Source organism: Lissotriton helveticus, chromosome 6, assembly GCF_964261635.1.
Source record: "Lissotriton helveticus chromosome 6, aLisHel1.1, whole genome shotgun sequence".
Lineage (NCBI taxonomy): Eukaryota > Metazoa > Chordata > Amphibia > Caudata > Salamandridae > Lissotriton > Lissotriton helveticus.
The window spans coordinates 1,286,883,528-1,286,902,048 of record NC_136067.1 but is presented as its reverse complement, the minus strand read 5'-3'; the positions used below and the strand labels follow the sequence as shown (position 1 = coordinate 1,286,902,048).

General features: G+C 41.6%; 1 protein-coding gene across 2 annotated transcripts in view; it reads left to right on the top strand.

Annotated features, from left to right (window-relative positions):
* The window catches only part of AHCTF1 (AT-hook containing transcription factor 1), a 1,132,528-nt gene that overhangs the window by 555,604 nt on the left and 558,403 nt on the right, over window positions 1–18,521 (top strand). For both annotated transcript variants that reach the window (XM_078649035.1, XM_078649034.1), the window contains exon 26: window positions 14,227–14,304. In XM_078649035.1, the coding sequence (XP_078505161.1) occupies window positions 14,227–14,304 (78 nt within the window). The remainder of the gene's footprint in view (window positions 1–14,226; window positions 14,305–18,521) is intronic.

The following is an 18,521-nucleotide window of genomic DNA, read 5'->3' as shown; positions in this document are numbered from 1 at the left end:
TCTTATTAAATCACTAGTTATTCATTATACGGTACTATGGAAAGTAGTAACCTGATATTATAAATATACCTGGTAAAATTATGTTGATGCCCCTAGGAGCAGGTAATTTCGTATGTGGCTCAGGGGTTTAAATAGTTATATCCATATATTTTCATGAAGAATTCTTCCTAGTTGCATGACTCTATATTGGCCTATAGTCGGGGACAAGAGGGATAGCGTTTATGTATCGCAATGCCATTGTCTATATTGGTTAGGGCATGTTAGATGTTAAAACATGGCATTTATATGCTATTAAATTCTATACGGTCATGTACAGATGGTTGTATGTGAAAAAAAGGGCGTACGATGAAGATATATTTTAATCTATCATTAGCAAGGCTATAACAGTACAGTAATCCCGCCAAAGAGTTCCCAAAACTTCCTAGAACTCCTACCTCAAATATCTGCTTGGGGAAACAACCATTACAACGCAACTTTTACAACGAACTACCATTACAACGAAACTTTTACAACGCAAAAACTTTTACAACGCATACCATTACAACGCAGGATTTTACAACGCATACCATTACAACGTAAGTATTGGTAAGTATATAATTATTTTTAAAATATTATATGTTTGGGTTTTTGGGTAAAGGGGTATTTTTAGGGTTCAGGGTCAGTTTTCAGTTTTTGGGTAAAGGGGTATTTTTAGGGTTCAGGGTCAGTTTTCAGTTTTTGGGTAAAGGGGTATTTTTAGGGTTCAGGGTCAGTTTTCAGTTTTTGGGTAAAGGGGTATTTTTAGGGTTCAGGGTCAGTTTTCAGTTTTTGGGTAAAGGGGTATTTTTAGGGTTCAGGGTCAGTTTTCAGTTTTTGGGTAAAGGGGTATTTTTAGGATTCAGGGTCAGTTTTCAGTTTTTGGGTAAAGGGGTATTTTTAGGGTTCAGGGTCAGTTTTCAGTTTTTGGGTAAAGGGGTATTTTTAGGGTTCAAGGTCAGTTTTCAGTTTTTGGGTAAAGGGGTATTTTTAGGGTTCAGGGTCAGTTTTCAGTTTTTGGGTAAAGGGGTATTTTTAGGGTTCAGGGTCAGTTTTTAGTTTTTGGGTAAAGGTATTTTTAGGGTTCAGGTTCAGTTTTCAGTTTTTGGGTAAAGGGGTATTTTTAGGGTTCAGGGTCAGTTTTTAGTTTTTGGGTAAAGGGTTTTTTTTAGGGTTCAGGGTCAGTTTTCAGTTTTTGGGTAAAGTGGTATTTTTAGGGTTCAGGGTCAGTTTTGGGTTTTTGGGTAAAGGGCTATTTTTAGGGTTCAGGGACAGTTTTGGGTTTTTGGGGTACAGGGTTAATTTGTAAAAATAAAATAAAATTATATTTAAATTAAATTAATAAATCTAATTAAATAAAAAATAATTATATTTTAATAATTTAAATTAATTTAAATTAAAAAAATTATTTTTAGGGTTCAGGGTCAGTTTTGGGTTTTTGGGGTACATGGTTAATTTGTAAAAATAAATTAAAATTATATTTAAATTAAATTAGTTAAATAAAATTAAATAAAATTTAATTATATTTTAATAATTTACAATAATTAAAATAAAAAAACATATTATATACTTAACAATATTTACGTTGTAATGGTATGCGTTGTAAAGGTACTTGCGTTGTAAAATCTTGCGTTGTAATGGTATGCGTTGTAAAAGTTTTTGCGTTGTAATGGTAGTCGTTGTAAAAGTATGCGTTGTAACGTCATACATCCATCTGCTTGATTAAAGTTTATTCTTATCTTTCAATCCATGTGATCTTTTTCTTGCTGATTTAGAATGGGACCGCAAGGTAAGGACATCTATTTCCTTTTTTTTGTATGTAGTCTAAAAGGACAACAAATACTATTATAGTAGACCGATTATGGTCAATAGTTTGCTTATGCAGTTGCCTCATATAATAATTACCTTAAAATAGTTCTGTGGGTCAATACGCCATTTGGGCGATCATATAGAACGGGCAACCTACAACATAAATTTGAAGCAAAGAGAACATTAATAATGTTTATCCTTGCTTCCAATCCATAATATTATCTAAACGTGGTTGTTATACTGAACCTGAAGACATACCTTCATTCAAGAGTTGAAGCGTTCCAAATGGGGTCTGCTCGTTGTTACCTCCGATGGTAGCGGTCGAACAGAGTTCTTTCAATTCTCACTATTTGTAGGTTAGCGCGCCTTCGTAACCTACTTTTGATGCCTTACAGCTGATTTTAATTAACTTAGCGCGTCTTAATGACGTATATTAACTGAGACGGAAATAGTCCTCTCCGTACTCATGGGTGTATGATAGACATAGTTAACGGACTAAATTGTAGTCCTTATTAACGATGTCTATACTTCACATGTAGAGGAAGACAGACTTCCGTAAATAGATAGTGACTTGTTCAATGGCTAAGAGGATTTTTAAGACGGGACTATTCATGCAACACTAGCATTTATATAAGATATAATTAACGGACTAATTAGTAGTCCTTAATCGCGGTGTTCATATTTCACACGTAAAGGAAGAAAGACTTCCGCAAATGGATAGTATCATACGCAATGACTAAGGATTTATAAACTGGACTATTTATGCAGCTCTACGAGGATATTAAATTACAATAAACTAAGTGATAGTAGACATGCTCACAAATGTTTCGAGATATTCTCTACAGTAAGTAGTGTTGATCACCACCAACATGGCACCAAGTGACCAACAAATAGATAAATAGTTTATTATGGAGACAAGTCTATGCATAGAATTGTAACAAGATAATATGATTATATGATCGCTTGCTGCCAAGGAATTTCAGAATTAAGGCCCGATCTTACAGTGTCCAGAGTAAATATCCAAAAAACTTCGTGTTTACGGCGAATTTTGTCTGTGTTGATACCAGATTTGGCCACAATTTTTTCTAGAACTACCCACTGTATTTCTTCAGGTTTATGATCATTGTCAAGATAATGTGCCACTAAAGGGGCATTCATTTTTCGCGTACGAATTGCTGATTTGTGTTCAGTAACTCTGGTACATACGGAACGTGAGGATTCACCAACATATCCCTTATTACATGGACAAATTAATAGATAAATAATATTCGTGGTTTTACAGTTTGTCATATGCAACAAGGGGATAGTTGTGTTGTTGAAAATGAATTCTGTAGTCTCAATTACTTGTGGACAAATTTTGCAGGTTCCACATCTGTGACTTCCTGTCACTGGAGCCCCAGTGACAATGCTTCTTTGACTTTTTACTTTCATAGTTGACATCCTCGATCTGACAACTATATCCTTTATATTTTTATTTTTTTTGTAAGCAAAAAGAGGTTTGTTGACAATTTCATTGCCAATTTTGTTAACATTAAGGATATGCCAGTTTGAATATAAAATATGACGGATCTGATTGTTTAATAAAGAATGCCTTGTTACAAATACCAAACTAGCATCCCGTTTGACATTAGTACCTGTGAGGAGATGCTGGCGATCATAGTATCTGGCTCTCTTATATGATTCGCGTATCAATCTGTGTGGATAGCCACGATCTTTGAATTTCTCCTTCATCACAGTAGCCCTCTCATCGTAATCGATCAATCTGGTACAATTCCTCCTCAGTCTGAGAAATTGACTGAAGGGAATGCTGTCTTTTTGTGACGAGGGATGGAAGCTACTGTAATGAAGGAGTGTATTGCGGGCAGTGGGTTTGGTAAAAAGATCCATGATTAATTTTCCCTCAAGGTGTTTAATGTTTAAATCTAAGAACTCAATTTCTGAATTACTTATTTTTTCTGTAAATTTTAAGTTGGGGTCACAGGCATTAAGCCATGATATGAAATCTTGCAAAACATCTTCGTTATCATCCCAAATAAAAATGATGTCATCGATGAATCGTGACCAATAAAAGATCGATTCAAAAAAAGGTGCCACTTCATTGAAAATAAATTTTTCCTCGAATAAAGCCACATAAATATTTGCAATTGTTGGTGCGCACGAAGCGCCCATACTGACTCCTCTAATTTGTTTATAGAGTTGTCCTGCAAATTCAAAGATGTTATTTTCCAAAATAATTTGAAGACAATCCAAGATGAATGGCATATTGCAGTCGATATTAAAGGACTCAATGAACCATTTGGTGGCTTCCATGGCCCCTTTGCAAGGAATGTTAGAATACAGGCTCTCTACGTCCAATGTCACCATCCATTGTCTGTGGGCATTGAACGTAGTGCCTTCAAATTGGGTGATTACGTGTCTGGTATCCTTAATGTGTCCCAAGATTTTTTCTATATGCGGACGCAAAATTGCGTCTACATATTTTGAAATAGGTTCTGTCACACTTCCAATGGTGGTAACTATTGGTCGAAATGGCGGATCCTGTTCGTTCTTGTGAACTTTTGGGATACCGTATATACTTGCCATTTTTGGATTTTCTATATTCATGAATTCATACTCTTTCTGGCAGATATCCCCATTGCCTAAGGCTTTTGTAATTATTCTGGTGATTTTATTTTTAATGGTACTGGTCGGGTCCCTTGCGATTTTAGTATAGAATTTGGTATCACTAAGCATAAGTTCCATTTTGTCAATATAGTTGTTAGTATCTAAAATGGCAATTCCGCCCCCCTTATCACAACTCTTCACAGTTATTTGGGTCGATTCCTTCAGTTTCAATAAAGCATTATGTTCGTCGATGGAAATATTGTAGGGAGTATGTGGTATATATTTAGTAATATTTTGTAGTTTGGAAGTGACGATCTTTTCAAAGATTCCTATTTCAGGATCTACTAGATCAAGGGTTGGTGTAAAAATTAATTTCAGTGACAGACCAGATTTATTTGGTTCACGTGACTCACATTCCCTATTCGAAAAAAAGCTTTTTAATCGTATTTTTCGAAAGAAGCTCATCATATCATTAAAGAGCTCAAACTTGTTCAACCCAGAATGGGGAACAAATGAGAGACCTTTGGAGAGCACTGCAAGAGTGGCCAAGTTGGTATCATGGCTACTTAAGTTAAAGATAGGTATTGTATTTACTGTCTCCAATACCTCGCATTTCTGGTTTCCAGATACCTGTCCGTATTCTGTGGATGGTCCTGGAAGTGGGGTTGATATTGACCCTGAGGCTGGTATGGTTGGTTCGGTGGATATTGTCCTTGTGGCTGATATTGTTGATTTTGTTGGTATTGATGTTGTGGCCGATATTGGGATCGATAATTCGTTCTCCAATTTCCTCTCGGCTGGCGTCTTCCTAAAAAAGGTCTATAACCTTGATTAGCTCTAAAACGATTGCCTCTTGGTTGAAAGGGTGACATACTGGAGTTGCTCCCTGAATCTGAGGAATTGGAAAAGGTGGAAAAGTTTTTTGATCTATAATCAGGATGTCATATATTCTTGATCATTTTCACCTATTTGGGCCTAGAAATTGTCTGCCAAGTATGGATACACCTTTTCCATACTGAAAAAGCGTAGATCTTTTTGTAGTTTATCCATTTTTCGTTTAAATAGATAGTCACTGTATGAATTAAGGTCCATCTCAACATCATAAACCTGAAGAAATACAGTGGGTAGTTCTAGAAAAAATTGTGGCCAAATCTGGTATCAACACAGACAAAATTCGCCGTAAACGCGAAGTTTTTTGGATATTTACTCTGGACACTGTAAGATCGGGCCTTAATTCTGAAATTCCTTGGCAGCAAGCGATCATATAATCATATTATCTTGTTACAATTCTATGCATAGACATGTCTCCATAATAAACTATTTATCTATTTGTTGGTCACTTGGTGCCATGTTGGTGGTGATCAACACTACTTACTGTAGAGAATATCTCGAAACATTTGTGAGCATGTCTACTATCACTTAGTTTATTGCAATTTAATATCCTCGTAGAGCTGCATAAATAGTCCAGTTTATAAATCCTCTTAGCCATTGCGTATGATACTATCCATTTGCGGAAGTCTTTCTTCCTTTACGTGTGAAATATGAACACCGCGATTAAGGACTACTAATTAGTCCGTTAATTATATCTTATATAAATGCTAGTGTTGCATGAATAGTCCCGTCTTAAAAATCCTCTTAGCCATTGAACAAGTCACTATCTATTTACGGAAGTCTGTCTTCCTCTACATGTGAAGAATAGACATCGTTAATAAGGACTACAATTTAGTCCGTTAACTATGTCTATCATACACCCATGAGTACGGAAAGGACTATTTCCGTCTCAGTTAATATACGTCATTAAGACGCGCTAAGTTAATTAAAATCAGCTGTAAGGCATCAAAAGTAGGTTACGAAGGCACGCTAACCTACAAATAGTGAGAATTGAAAGAACTCGTTTCGACCGCTACCATCGGAGGTAACAACGAGCAGACCCCATTTGGAACGCTTCAACTCTTGAATGAAGGTATGTCTTTAGGTCCAGTATAACAACCACGTTTAGATAATATTATGGATTGGAAGCAAGGATAAACATTATTAATGTTCTCTTTGCTTCAAATTTATGTTGTAGGTTGCCCGTTCTATATGATTGCCCAAATGGCGTATTGACCCACAGAACTACTTTAAGGTAATTATGATATGAGGCAACTGCATAAGCAAACTATTGACCATAATCGGTCTACTATAATAGTGTTTGTTGTCCTTTTAGACTACATAAAAAAAAAGGAAATAGATGTCCTTACCTTGCGGTCCCATTCTAAATCAGCAAGAAAAAGATCACATGGATTGAAAGATAAGAATAAACTTTAATCAAGCAGATATTTGAGGTAGGAGTTCTAGGAAGTTTTGGGAACTCTTTGGCGGGATTACTGTACTGTTATAGCCTTGCTAATGATAGATTAAAATATATCTTCATCGTACGCCCTTTTTTTCACATACAACCATCTGTACATGACCGTATAGAATTTAATAGCATATAAATGCCATGTTTTAACGTCTAACATGCCCTAACCAATATAGACAATGGCATTGCGATACATAAACGCTATCCCTCTTGTCCCCGACTATAGGCCAATATAGAGTCATGCAACTAGGAAGAATTCTTCATGAAAATATATGGATATAACTCTATTTAAACCCCTGAGCCACATACGAAATTACCTGCTCCTAGGGGCATCAACATAATTTTACCAGGTATATTTACAATATCAGGTTACTACTTTCCATAGTACCGTATAATGAATAACTAGTGATTTAATAAGATCATGTGCCTGTCTTTCAGTGTGTTATAAAGTTGACGCCATTAAAGCAAAGCAGCTCCCATAGGGACCCCATACTCCGTGTGTTTGTACAAAATCTCTCTTTTCATGTAAGTAATAATGGTTGCTCTTTGTTTCTTTAGCATTATTTTTTATCTGTAGATATAATCTATGCTTTATCTATCTTTAGAGCTATCTACTTTTTGCCTTTCCCTTAAATTCTCTTCTTGAATTGGAATTGTTAGTAAATGAGCTCTCTAATGTGAAGATACACAATACTTGGAAATGAAGAAAACATGCAATGAAATAAATCTTTTGAGATAATATGTCTTAATGATAAATACAATTTATATCAGACTTTTGATAATGAAAGCTATGTACATATAAACTGGAGTAGAAACGTATCGTTGTTTGTTAAGATTAATAGATGGTATAGCACAGAGGATAGTGAGTGGTTACACTAAGACATAAATACTGTATATATATATGTATTTTTTTAAATGAAAAGTTACAGACCCTTGAATTACTGTACAGCTAATATCATAAATCATTGAAGTTGATTATAATTTATGTGCATTTCACTTATATATATATTATTTTTTGTCTGTTTGTTTAGGTCTTTATTACATTTTTGTATATATGTTACGTACGAATGACGGTCACCTGACGAAGGCCTTTTGGCCGAAACACGCGTAGTTCCATTCAACCGCATTGCCTTCATCCAATTCTCCAACGACTGGTTATATCGTATATCACCTTTTTTGTTTAAGTCTATGTTTATATATATTCTTTCTGCACTGTTCCATTTGTAACATGTCTTATTTATGGAATTTGAATGTTATTTACTAGAATCACACGTTTTTAATTGAAGATATAAAATCAATAAGAGAAAAAAAAGAAAATATACCATAACTGAAATAAAAAGATTAAACAATTTTGATATATTACTGTTTCAGTATATATATTTTTTTGATGCTGTATAGTATATACAAGTACATGTTTGTTTAGGGTCAGCATATAGCCATAGAGTTTGCTATGTCCTTTCTCTACATAGATTACATTCCCTACGAATAGCAAACTCAGCATATTGTAGGGGTCCCCTTTTTTCCACTGTACTGCCTGGAACTCCCCTCTACTTTCCCAAATATTCCTCCCAAACAATGTCCAATGTCCTCGGAACATTTGACACTTCGCAAACAAGAGGTTCTCTCTCTATTACAGAAACATGCAATAGAACCAGTCCCCTTCCTCATCAAGGCACAGGGGCTTACTCCCTGTATTCCCTAATTCAAAAAAGGACAGCTCTCTCAGGCCCATATTAGACCTCACACCGCTAAACCTCTACATTCAGTTGGATCACTCCCACATGGTCACTCTCCAACAGGTGCTCCCACTGCTTCAACAGGGCGACTTCCTCTCCTGTCTGGATTTAAAGGACGCCTACTTTCATATTCCCATTCACCCCACTCACAAGAAATATCTCAGGTTTGTGGTAGATGGTCAACACTACCAATTCAAAGTCCTCTCATTTGGGGTGACTACAGCACCCAGAGTCTTCACCAAGTGTCTCGCAGTAGTTGCGGCCCACTTACGAAGACAGCACATTCATGTCTTCCCTTATCTGGACGACTCGCTCATAAAAGCCAAGTCATACAGCAGTTGTGTACAACACACACAAAACAATCAACTGCTTCACGACATGGGATTCACGGTAAACCTCAGTAAAACCCACCTCCAACCATCCAGTATACAACTGTATCTAGGGGCTACAATAAACACTTCAAAAGCTCTAGCATACCCCAACCCAGTCAGGATAAGCGCCATACAAGATCTAATAGCAAACTTTCAGCCTCAACACTCCCTACCAGCGCGAGTGTTCATGGAGCTAATCGGAATGATTGCCTTTTGCATCCTCATCGTCCCTTATGCAAGATTTCACCTGCCAGGAGTACACAATCAAATTGCAGATCTACTCAGTCACCAAACACAGCAGATCCACGAATGGGAACTTCATCCTCAAGTTCTGCTTCCATTCCTTCAAATGTGGGGCTACCAAGAAATGGACCTGTTCGCCACACACCAAAACGCAAAATGCCAAAGCTTGGCATCCAGGTATCCACACCCATTAGCAATGCGCTATGGATGAACTGGTCAGGCAAATTAGCTTACTCCCCTACCCCTCTCATTCCGCTAGTGGTTCGGAAGCTCAAACAGCATTCCCTCACAATGATCCTGATTGCTCCAACATGGGCCTGACAGCCATGGTTCGCAACCCTCTTGGAACTATCAGTAGTTCCTCATCAAAAACTATGCCTCTCACCCAAGCTTCTCACTCAGAACCATGGAGAGAAAAGGCATCCAGATCCCAGTCAGCTCCACCTTGCAATCTGGCACCTAAAATCTTAGAGCATGGCTACCTTAATCTCCCGCCAGACTGCATGAACATCATTAAAGAGGCTAGACGTCCTATCACTAGCGCTTGCTATGCCGCAAAGTGAAAAAAATGTGTACATTACTGTACAAATAACAAAATCAGCCCACTAGATGCTTCTATTCAAAACATCTGTTACCTTTTGCATCTACAACAATGTAACCTAGTCTATTAGGCTGCTATTGCAGCGAGATGTAGTCTATCTCCAAAACAGACAACACTTGTCTTTGTTTAGGGTACCAGTTATCTAGGCATTTATGGGAGGACGTAAAAGAATAATTCCACCTACTCCAGTATTGAACCTAAATGTGGTACTTACCAGACTCATGGGTCCCCCATTTGAACCTATGCATGAATGCGAATTACAATTTCTCACCTGGAAAGTAGCTTTCCTGATTGCAATCACCTCTCTCAGAAGAGTCCGTGAACTCCAGGCATTAACCATACAAGAACCAAGTGGTTCTTAGGACTAACCCAAACTTTTTACCTAAAGTCGTCTCTGCTTTCCACCTTAACCAGTCTGTAGAACTCTTGGTGCTTTTCCCTCTACCAGACTCAGTAGCAGAACGAGCTCTTCATACTCTAGACATAAAAAGAGCGATACTTTACTGCATTGAAAGAACAAAATTCTTTAGAAAGACTAAACATCTTTTTGTGGCTTTCTCCCCACCTCATAAAGGCAATCCTATCTCAAAAACGGGGATTGCACAGTGGATTCTTAAATGCATCCAAATATGCTATGCTAAAGCCAAACGCATCTTAACCATTCCCCTAGGCTCACTCCACACGTAATTTAGGGGCATCTTTGGCATCCTTAGAGAACATTCCCCTAGATGACATCTGCAAAGCAGCGACTTGGTCTACACCACACACATTCACAAAACATTATTGTGTAGGCGTGCAAGCAAAACAACAAGCTAGTGTTGGCCAGGCTGTATTAAGAACACGTTTTTAAACCACTGCAACAGATACAGGTAGCCACCGCTAAGGAGGTAACTGCTGTATAGTCTATTCACATGTATACTATCTACAGCTCATATGCCTCGAACAGAAAACGCTACTTACCAGTATGCATCTGTTCTTGGCATGTAGAGCTGTAGATTCATATACGCCCACCCGCCTCCCCGGATACCTCTATCTGTTCCGGTACATTCTTACTTAGATACATTACACATGGACGTCCTTTCCTATTTCTTACTAACTCCATCAATCAATCAAGGAATTTGTAAAGCGCACTACATACCTGTGAGGGTCTCAAGGCGCTGGGGAAGGGGGGGACGTCGCTATTGATTGAAGAGCCTGGTCTTGAGAAGTCTTCTGAAGGTCAGCAGGTCTTGGGTTTGTCGAAGGTTGGTGGGGAGGGTGTTCCAGGTCTTGGCGGCGAGGTGGGAGAAGGATCTGCCGCCATCGGTCGTTTTCCGGATGCGTGGGACTGTGGCGAGGCCGTGGCTGGCTGAGCGGAGGCTGCGGGTGGGGGTGTAGTAGCTGAGTTATTCGTTGAGGTATGCTGGTCCGGCGTTGTGTAGGGCTTTGTGTGCGTGGATGAGGATCTTGAAGGTTATCCTCTTGTTGATGGGGAGCCAGTGTAGGTCTCTCAGGTGGGGGGTGATGTGGCTGTGTCGGGGGATGTCGAGGACCAGTCGTGCCAAGGCGTTCTGAATGCGTTGCAGCCGTCTCAGGAGCTTGGTTGTTTTCCTGCGTAGAGGGTGTTTCCGTAGTCCAGCCTGCTGGTGACGAGGGCCTGGGTGATGTTTTTTCTCGTTTCGGAGGGGATCCACTTGAAGATCCTGCAAAGCATTCGGAGGGTGTTGAATCAGGATGCGGAAACGGCGTTGACCTGCTTGGTCATGGAGAGGGTGGAGTCGAGGATGACCCCCAGGTTGCGTGCGTGGTTGGTGGGTGCTGGGGCTGTTCACAGCGAGGTGGGCCACCAGGAGTCCTCCCAGGCTGAGAGGTCCCCTACATGGCAAAACAATCTGGAGATGAAGTTGATGCCCATGCGCACTATCGTCCTAAGGAGGAGTCACCTGCCTCATGACTACAAAGACTTCTTCCAAGACAAAAACAAAGTGCAAAAACAACCGAGCCCAACACCAGATGGCGATCTATGCACAAGTATATGAATCTACAGTTCTACATGCCAAGAACAGATGCATACTGCTAAGTACCATTTTCCTTATGCCACTCAATGTACTCTTGCCCACTCTAAGGCACTCCATTCTATGCTATTCCATTGGACGCCACTCCTTTGTACGCGACTTCACTATATGGTATTCAAGTTTATCACACCACATGGTATGCTTCCCTTCTGTACGCTAGTCCACTGCACGCCACTCCACTACATTGTACGCTATTCCAGTGAATGGCACTCCACTCTACAACACTTCAGTCTCTGATAATGCATTTGATGGCAATCCACTCTTCTATACTCCACTGTATGCTATTAGTCTGTACAGTATTCCAATGTACGCTATTCCACTGTATGGTACTCCACTTCACGCAACTACAATGTATGCCACTGCAATCTACGTGGCTCCATTGTACAACACCCTACTTTGCTCTCTAGAACAGCACTCCATGTATATATGATTGATCTCAAGATTTTTTTATCAAAAGAGACACAATTGATAGACGGAATGCAGAACAAATCAAAACATTCACCCCCAGTCAAGATATGGTAAATTCATCATTCTTTTGCTCACCATGCCACCCCAGTTTAGACCTGGCCATATGCAAATCAGTCTTGACCCTGGGCCTCATGTCCAGCCTGAACTGCCAAGCCGGGTCCTCCCTGGACCGGAAACAAGCATTCTAGGACCGGTTTCAGGGTTTCACCCATCATCAGCCAGGATAGCTTGAATTCAGTTGCACAGTGAGCCCAGGACCCACGTCTGGGCATACCCCGTGAACATAGGGTGATAAAGTAAAAGACACACAATTGATGGACAGAATGCAGAACCAATCAAAACATTCACCACCAGTCAAGAGATGTGGGTTAAATCCATCATTCTCTGTACTAGAGTGAATGTATGGCATTGTTCTGCATTTTGTTCATCAACTGTTCTTTTTGCATTTGTCACCCCAAGTGGGATGGGTATGCCCAGACGTGGGTCCTGTGCTCTCCATGCCACTGAAGTCAAGCTATCCTAGCTGATGAGGGGTGAAACCCCGAAACTGGTCCTAGAATGCTTGATTCCAGGGAGGGCCTGGCCTGGAAGTTCTGCTGGACTGTTCCCTTTGGGCTTAGGGTCAAGACTGGTTTGCATGTGGCAGGGTTTAAATTGGAATGGCATGGGGAGCAAAAAAAGATGGCTTTAGGCCCAGATCTCTCTACTGGGGTGAATGTATGGCATTGTTCTGCATTCTGTCCATCAACTGTTCTTTTTGCATTTGTCACCCTGAGTGGGACGGGTATGGCCAGACATGGGTTCGTGCTCTACATGCCACTGGTGTCAAGTTATCCTGGCTGATGAGGGGCGAAACCGTGAAAACGATCCTAAGATGCTTGTTTCCAGTCCAGGGAGGACAAGGTCTGGCAGTTCGGGCTGGACTGTTCCCATTGGGCACAGGGTCAAGACTGATTTGCATATGGCTGGGTTCAAACAGGAATGGCATGGGGAGAAAGACGATGGCTTTAGGCCCAGATCTCTGTACTGGGCTGAATGTATGGTATTGCTCTGCATTCTGTCCGTCACCTGTTCTTTTTTGTCATGATTTTTATGTCACTTTTAATGTTGGGAAGCTATTGCCATCAACAAGAGGGGTCTTCATACAGAAACATATATTTTTTTACTCCATCATACTTTTGTTCTGAGGCATAAAATAAGGCTGGCAATTTGTTTTATTTTTTTCAAGTTATCTCTAGGGAGTCATCTGTCCGCTAGTGCTGTAGCCAAATATTGTTTGACTTCACGGGTCAAAGAGAAAGAATGGCTTGACTGAACTGCAATACTTGGCTTAGACAGTCTGCATTTTCTGACCAACCCTCTTAACTCATAGTTTGTTTATTGGGTAAATGAGGAAAGAGCAGAATGAAACATTCAGGAAAAGTACAAGTTGTATGCTTCTGGTGTCTCTGTGGTACAATATATCTTGCATCAGATGTGTTTTTTTGTTTGCTCATCACATCTAGAATGTCTCTTTTCAAATGGATTGGCTCTTCATTAGTAAAACTCTACCTGCTTTCTCTTTGAGATCCTCAGTGATGATCAGCTTCTTCTTGGAGTACTAAGTGATCAGGGATGCTTGCGTGCCTTGTATATTTTTTTACAGGAGTCTACAGATCAATATGGTTGTTTACCTTGACCTAAGTGGTTTTCCATGGCTGATATCAAGCAGGATTGTAGAGGGCTTTTTGTAAAACAAAAATAGTAAATTTTTTCAAACTAATGACACTAATATAATAGAAATATGTTGTTTTATTCGGTTTTACTCACATATGATCGGTAAAGGAAGAGTAAGGTGAAAGGGAATCATTGTGTTATCAGGGTTATATTCTTCAAAAAATGTTGCAAGGCATACAAATTAATTTGTAGATGCTTTTTGTGTGGACAACTGAAAATGCTGTTTAAACTACAGTAACCAGCTTCATTTTTTTTATATTCCAAATAGTTTTTATAAAGAAGAATCACTGGCACCAGAACCTTTTGTTGGTACTCCCAGCACCAATGCATCACAAAGAATGTCACGGTACGTCCTGTTTTTGTGTTGCTATCCATTTTCTAATTCAACTTTTGCTTTTTCTTTCTATTCAATTCAATAACTGAGAATTATGTATTCTCCATTGTACCTTAAATATTGAACAAAAATGGACCATACCTTTTTTTTTCTTCGACGTATTTAAGATTGGGATAATTCCAGTTTAAAATTTTTAATTTCTGATGGAGTCATTTATTTGCACATTCTTGACCTTGTGAATACCACCAGACACCAGACTGGATCTGGAGAATTTTCAACAACACTTCCATTGTGTGCCAGGCGATGGTGTTATGCGACTATGCATTGATCCTTTCCTCCAGGGTGTGATGGAGGAGCTATTACATATACATTATCTCCGCAGGCTGATGTGAATTCCTTTCTTTCGTGCCTTCGCGGATCTGGGCTCATTCTCTTGCTTTTTTTCTTTCCAAATCTTTCCAGTGTGCAAGGGACAAGTTACAACCTAAATTGACATGGTTCATCCCGCGTAAAGATTGCCATTAGTAGATGTTGATGACTGACTCTCATGAGGTAGGTCTGTGGTGTCTCGGCTCCAAACATGACTTGGCACCCTGTGACCAATGCGCAAACATGAACCACAAGGCCATCCACAGCTGCAAAGCCATGCTTGATATCATGAAAATTGAAAGATTTTGAAGACCCCATGATCTCGGTTGAAGTCAAGAGTGTTGACATGCTCCAGAGGCCGCCCTCACAACTGCTGTTCATTGAAGAGGGTGGACTTGAGGTAATTAAAATAAATGAAGAAAAAAAATGACAATCCAATCACTGCGCCACTTTGTTCCACCACTCCTACCATGTGGAGTTATGCTGTGATCTGGCCAACTTTAAGCCGTGAGCCGTGATCTGATTCAGACTCCCATTGCTTCTATTGGACCCAGATTTCCTTGGTTTACAGCGACTCTACAACAGACAAGGGAATTTCATAAGGCAATGGTCTGCATATTTGGTGCCTGAAGCAGATGTCTCTTGAATGCCTTTGGGCCCTGTGGGTCCGAGGTGGCCTCAAGTTGGTCCAGCACTGGCGGATCTGTCCCTGATGCAGACTTTGCCACTCAACCTCATTCAAATGTCTGCCCTGACTTCGGGCTTGACACCTTGTACCACAAGTTTTATGGCACCAGGACCCACTTCTCAACCCCAGGCTTCGATGTCGGCACAGACAGCACTGACGCCTGAGGTGGAGCAGATAGTCCTATCGCAAGCAGAAGCAATCCCAGAGTGACTTCCACATATGCTTCACAGAATCTGTCCTTATCCACTATAATCCAGAGTTGCTTCAACATTGCTTACTTGAACATAGCAGGGATGACAATCATTCACATCTCTGATGCGGAAAACCTAATTTATGACCTTCAGGACACCGGTGACCTGGATACCTCGCCGAACCCTGGGCCTTACTCGTGTCTAACTTCTGTGGGCACGGAAGAGTCTGTCTCTTTTGCAGCAGTAATTAGGGCAGCTAAAATTTTAGAACTAACTCTTCCCTCAACAAAAGTCAAAACTAATGTTCCCAATGAAGTCCTGCACCCAGGACTAACGAGGCAGGCGCAGCTACTACCATTTATTAAGGCATTGACCTATACACTGCTGTGCATCTGTTCGAAATCAGGATCTTGCCTGACAGTCAACATAGTTTCAAAGATGGTATAGGCCTGCTCCGGAGGACACCGCCTTCCTCCTACAACACCCTCTTTCACTTGAGCTTACTGGTGCAAGCCTCCATTAGTCATTTGAAACCCAACGTGCTTCCAAGCACCCTGCCAAAAAGGCATTTAAAGCGCATGCATGGAGGCCAGCCCTGAATTAAGATTTGTTTGTTAAATGTAAATGTTGTAAATGGTACCACAGGTACCCAGGGCAGTGTGACCAAGGAAGACCTCCAAGTGTTGTAGCACTTATTTTGCCACCCTTGGAGGCCCTGTACCTTTAGACACACACACAATGCACATCCTGGGACAAGGTGCCAAGCCTTCTCCCCCAGGATAGGCAGGGTGCACGAAGGGGAAGCTTTGTTAGCATCCTCAGACCATTTACTGCTTTCAGCTACCAGTACCCACTGGTTCTACCCCCCACTTTGGGCGGGAGAGCCAGGGGGGAAAAACAAGTGAGGGAAAAAGGTGTGCCAACTGTAGGAAGGTGGATATCGGACTATATGGTTACCCCAACTTTTTGCCTAGTGTTTAGCTGCTTTTTGACTTAGTTGGCCTGGGATCCTGCTATTCAGGGCCCCAGGCTATCTGCTCTCTCTGTAAAATGGACTAATTGGATATTGGGTCACCTTATGAGCCCCTGTATAGTGTACTGTAGGTACCCAGGGCATAGGTGCATCCAAGGCCTACCAGGGGATGCAGCATATCTTTTGCCACCCCTGGCTGGCCATCCAAACTGACACAACTGGCTGATAACTCAGCTGGGGCAAGGTCGTGTAATCACCCCTTGCTTGGGTATAGTATTCCTATACCTACCATTATATATGTAGACACATATGCACCTATAAGTCACTCCTATGGCAGGCCCTAACAATCCTGAAGGCAGAGTGCTTGGTTTTATGTGAGATGGTGCTCTAGCATGAGATGAGCCTGTCTGCAGCTTTCGGAACCATGTCCTTATAGCTGTTCTATGATACAGCCATACCATATACTCTTAAGTGCATTATAATCCTCGCGTTTATTGCTAACTTTGGTTTGGCTTTATCAAAACATGTCGTGTAAGGTGTCATACGCTTTGGAATACTACCCCCTCGCCAGTTCTGGCGAGGGAGGTGGCATTCCACCCTTCTAGAGGGAGAAGACATTTTGTTCCAGTTAATCCCGGTTAAAGTTAACCAGAGCCTCAGCATCACAAAATGGATGCTGCTGCCACAGACACAAGTCTGACCTCCTGCTGCTGGGAATCCTTCCAGCGAGGGAGGCTTGGACAATAGGTTTCCTGTCTTGGGAGGTGCTAGCACCACCCCAGACAGGCCATAGTGTATTGGGGCAGTGAGGGCTGAATGTAATGAGACACTGCCGGAGGCACACAAGGTGCCCCATGCATAGCCCAGTTCAAACCAGTTGCTGGGACACTCTAGCCCCAGCTCTGGTGCGAAACTGGACAAAGGGAAAGGGGTGTAACCACCCCCTTCCCTGGTCCCACCCATAGGAGGGACCTAGCAGGTAATCCAGCCCACCAGAGTAGTATATAGGTAGGAGCTGAGTCTAGAGATTTTAGATTTATCCTGAACTGAAACTTGAAACGAAACTCTGGACCTTCGACTATCTCCTTACAGAAGACGACTGAAGAATCTCCCTTGTGGTCAAGGAGTGACCACCCTGTGCAAACAGGCATCATCCAGCGATCAGCGGTTTACTTTGTCGGAGCCCGAGCACAGAGTCCGACGAGACCCAGACTTCCAGACTTCTCTGACCCCGATCCACAGTCCCTGCAAAGCTGAGACCCGTGGAGGCGACGAGAGACGTGGGACCGGCCATCTTGAAAAGCCTGCTCCTTGCTACTTGTGCAGCTTCTGAGGCACCCTCGAAGTTGTGCATTGGGGATTGAGAAGCCCCAGCCCCGAGAATCAACTGCACCGAAGATCAGCCCTCCACACTCCACAAGTTCTGCGTGGGTCCCTTCTGCATTTTCCGGCTCGACGCGTCTGTCCGGTCGCTTGCCCGTTGGCTAGCGGCCTCTGTGACGACGAACCTATGTATCTACACCGCCTGCCTGGTTGCTCCAGGTGGGCCCCTGCTTCCCTGCAAAGGAGAAGCCCCATAGACCTTGCTGGTCTAAACCTAAGCGAATATTCGATTCCTGCGTGGGTTGCCTTAGCCAAGGCCTGTTGACTCCAATCCGGAAGCCGACGCCGCCAACATCGAAATCCTTCGTGGGACAGTCCGTATCCAGCTCCTGGTCGTCGTCGAAGCCTCTTGGTCCACGTGGCTGCAGAGTCGAGCTTCACGACATCACCTGATTGCTTCGCGACATCGCCTGGTTCCTTCCTGGTTCCTTCCTTGTCACTGGCTAGTGACCCAGACTCTGTCCCCTCTGCTTTCAGGTACTCTTCATCCTCGATCCGCCCTTGGATCCAACCGGACACTTCTCTCCTGGTCGCCTGCAGCATCTTTCTTCAAGGCTCCATAGGATTCAGCGACGAAACCCGACACACTTTGACACCTATGCACCCGCTTCCTGTGGGTGAGGTA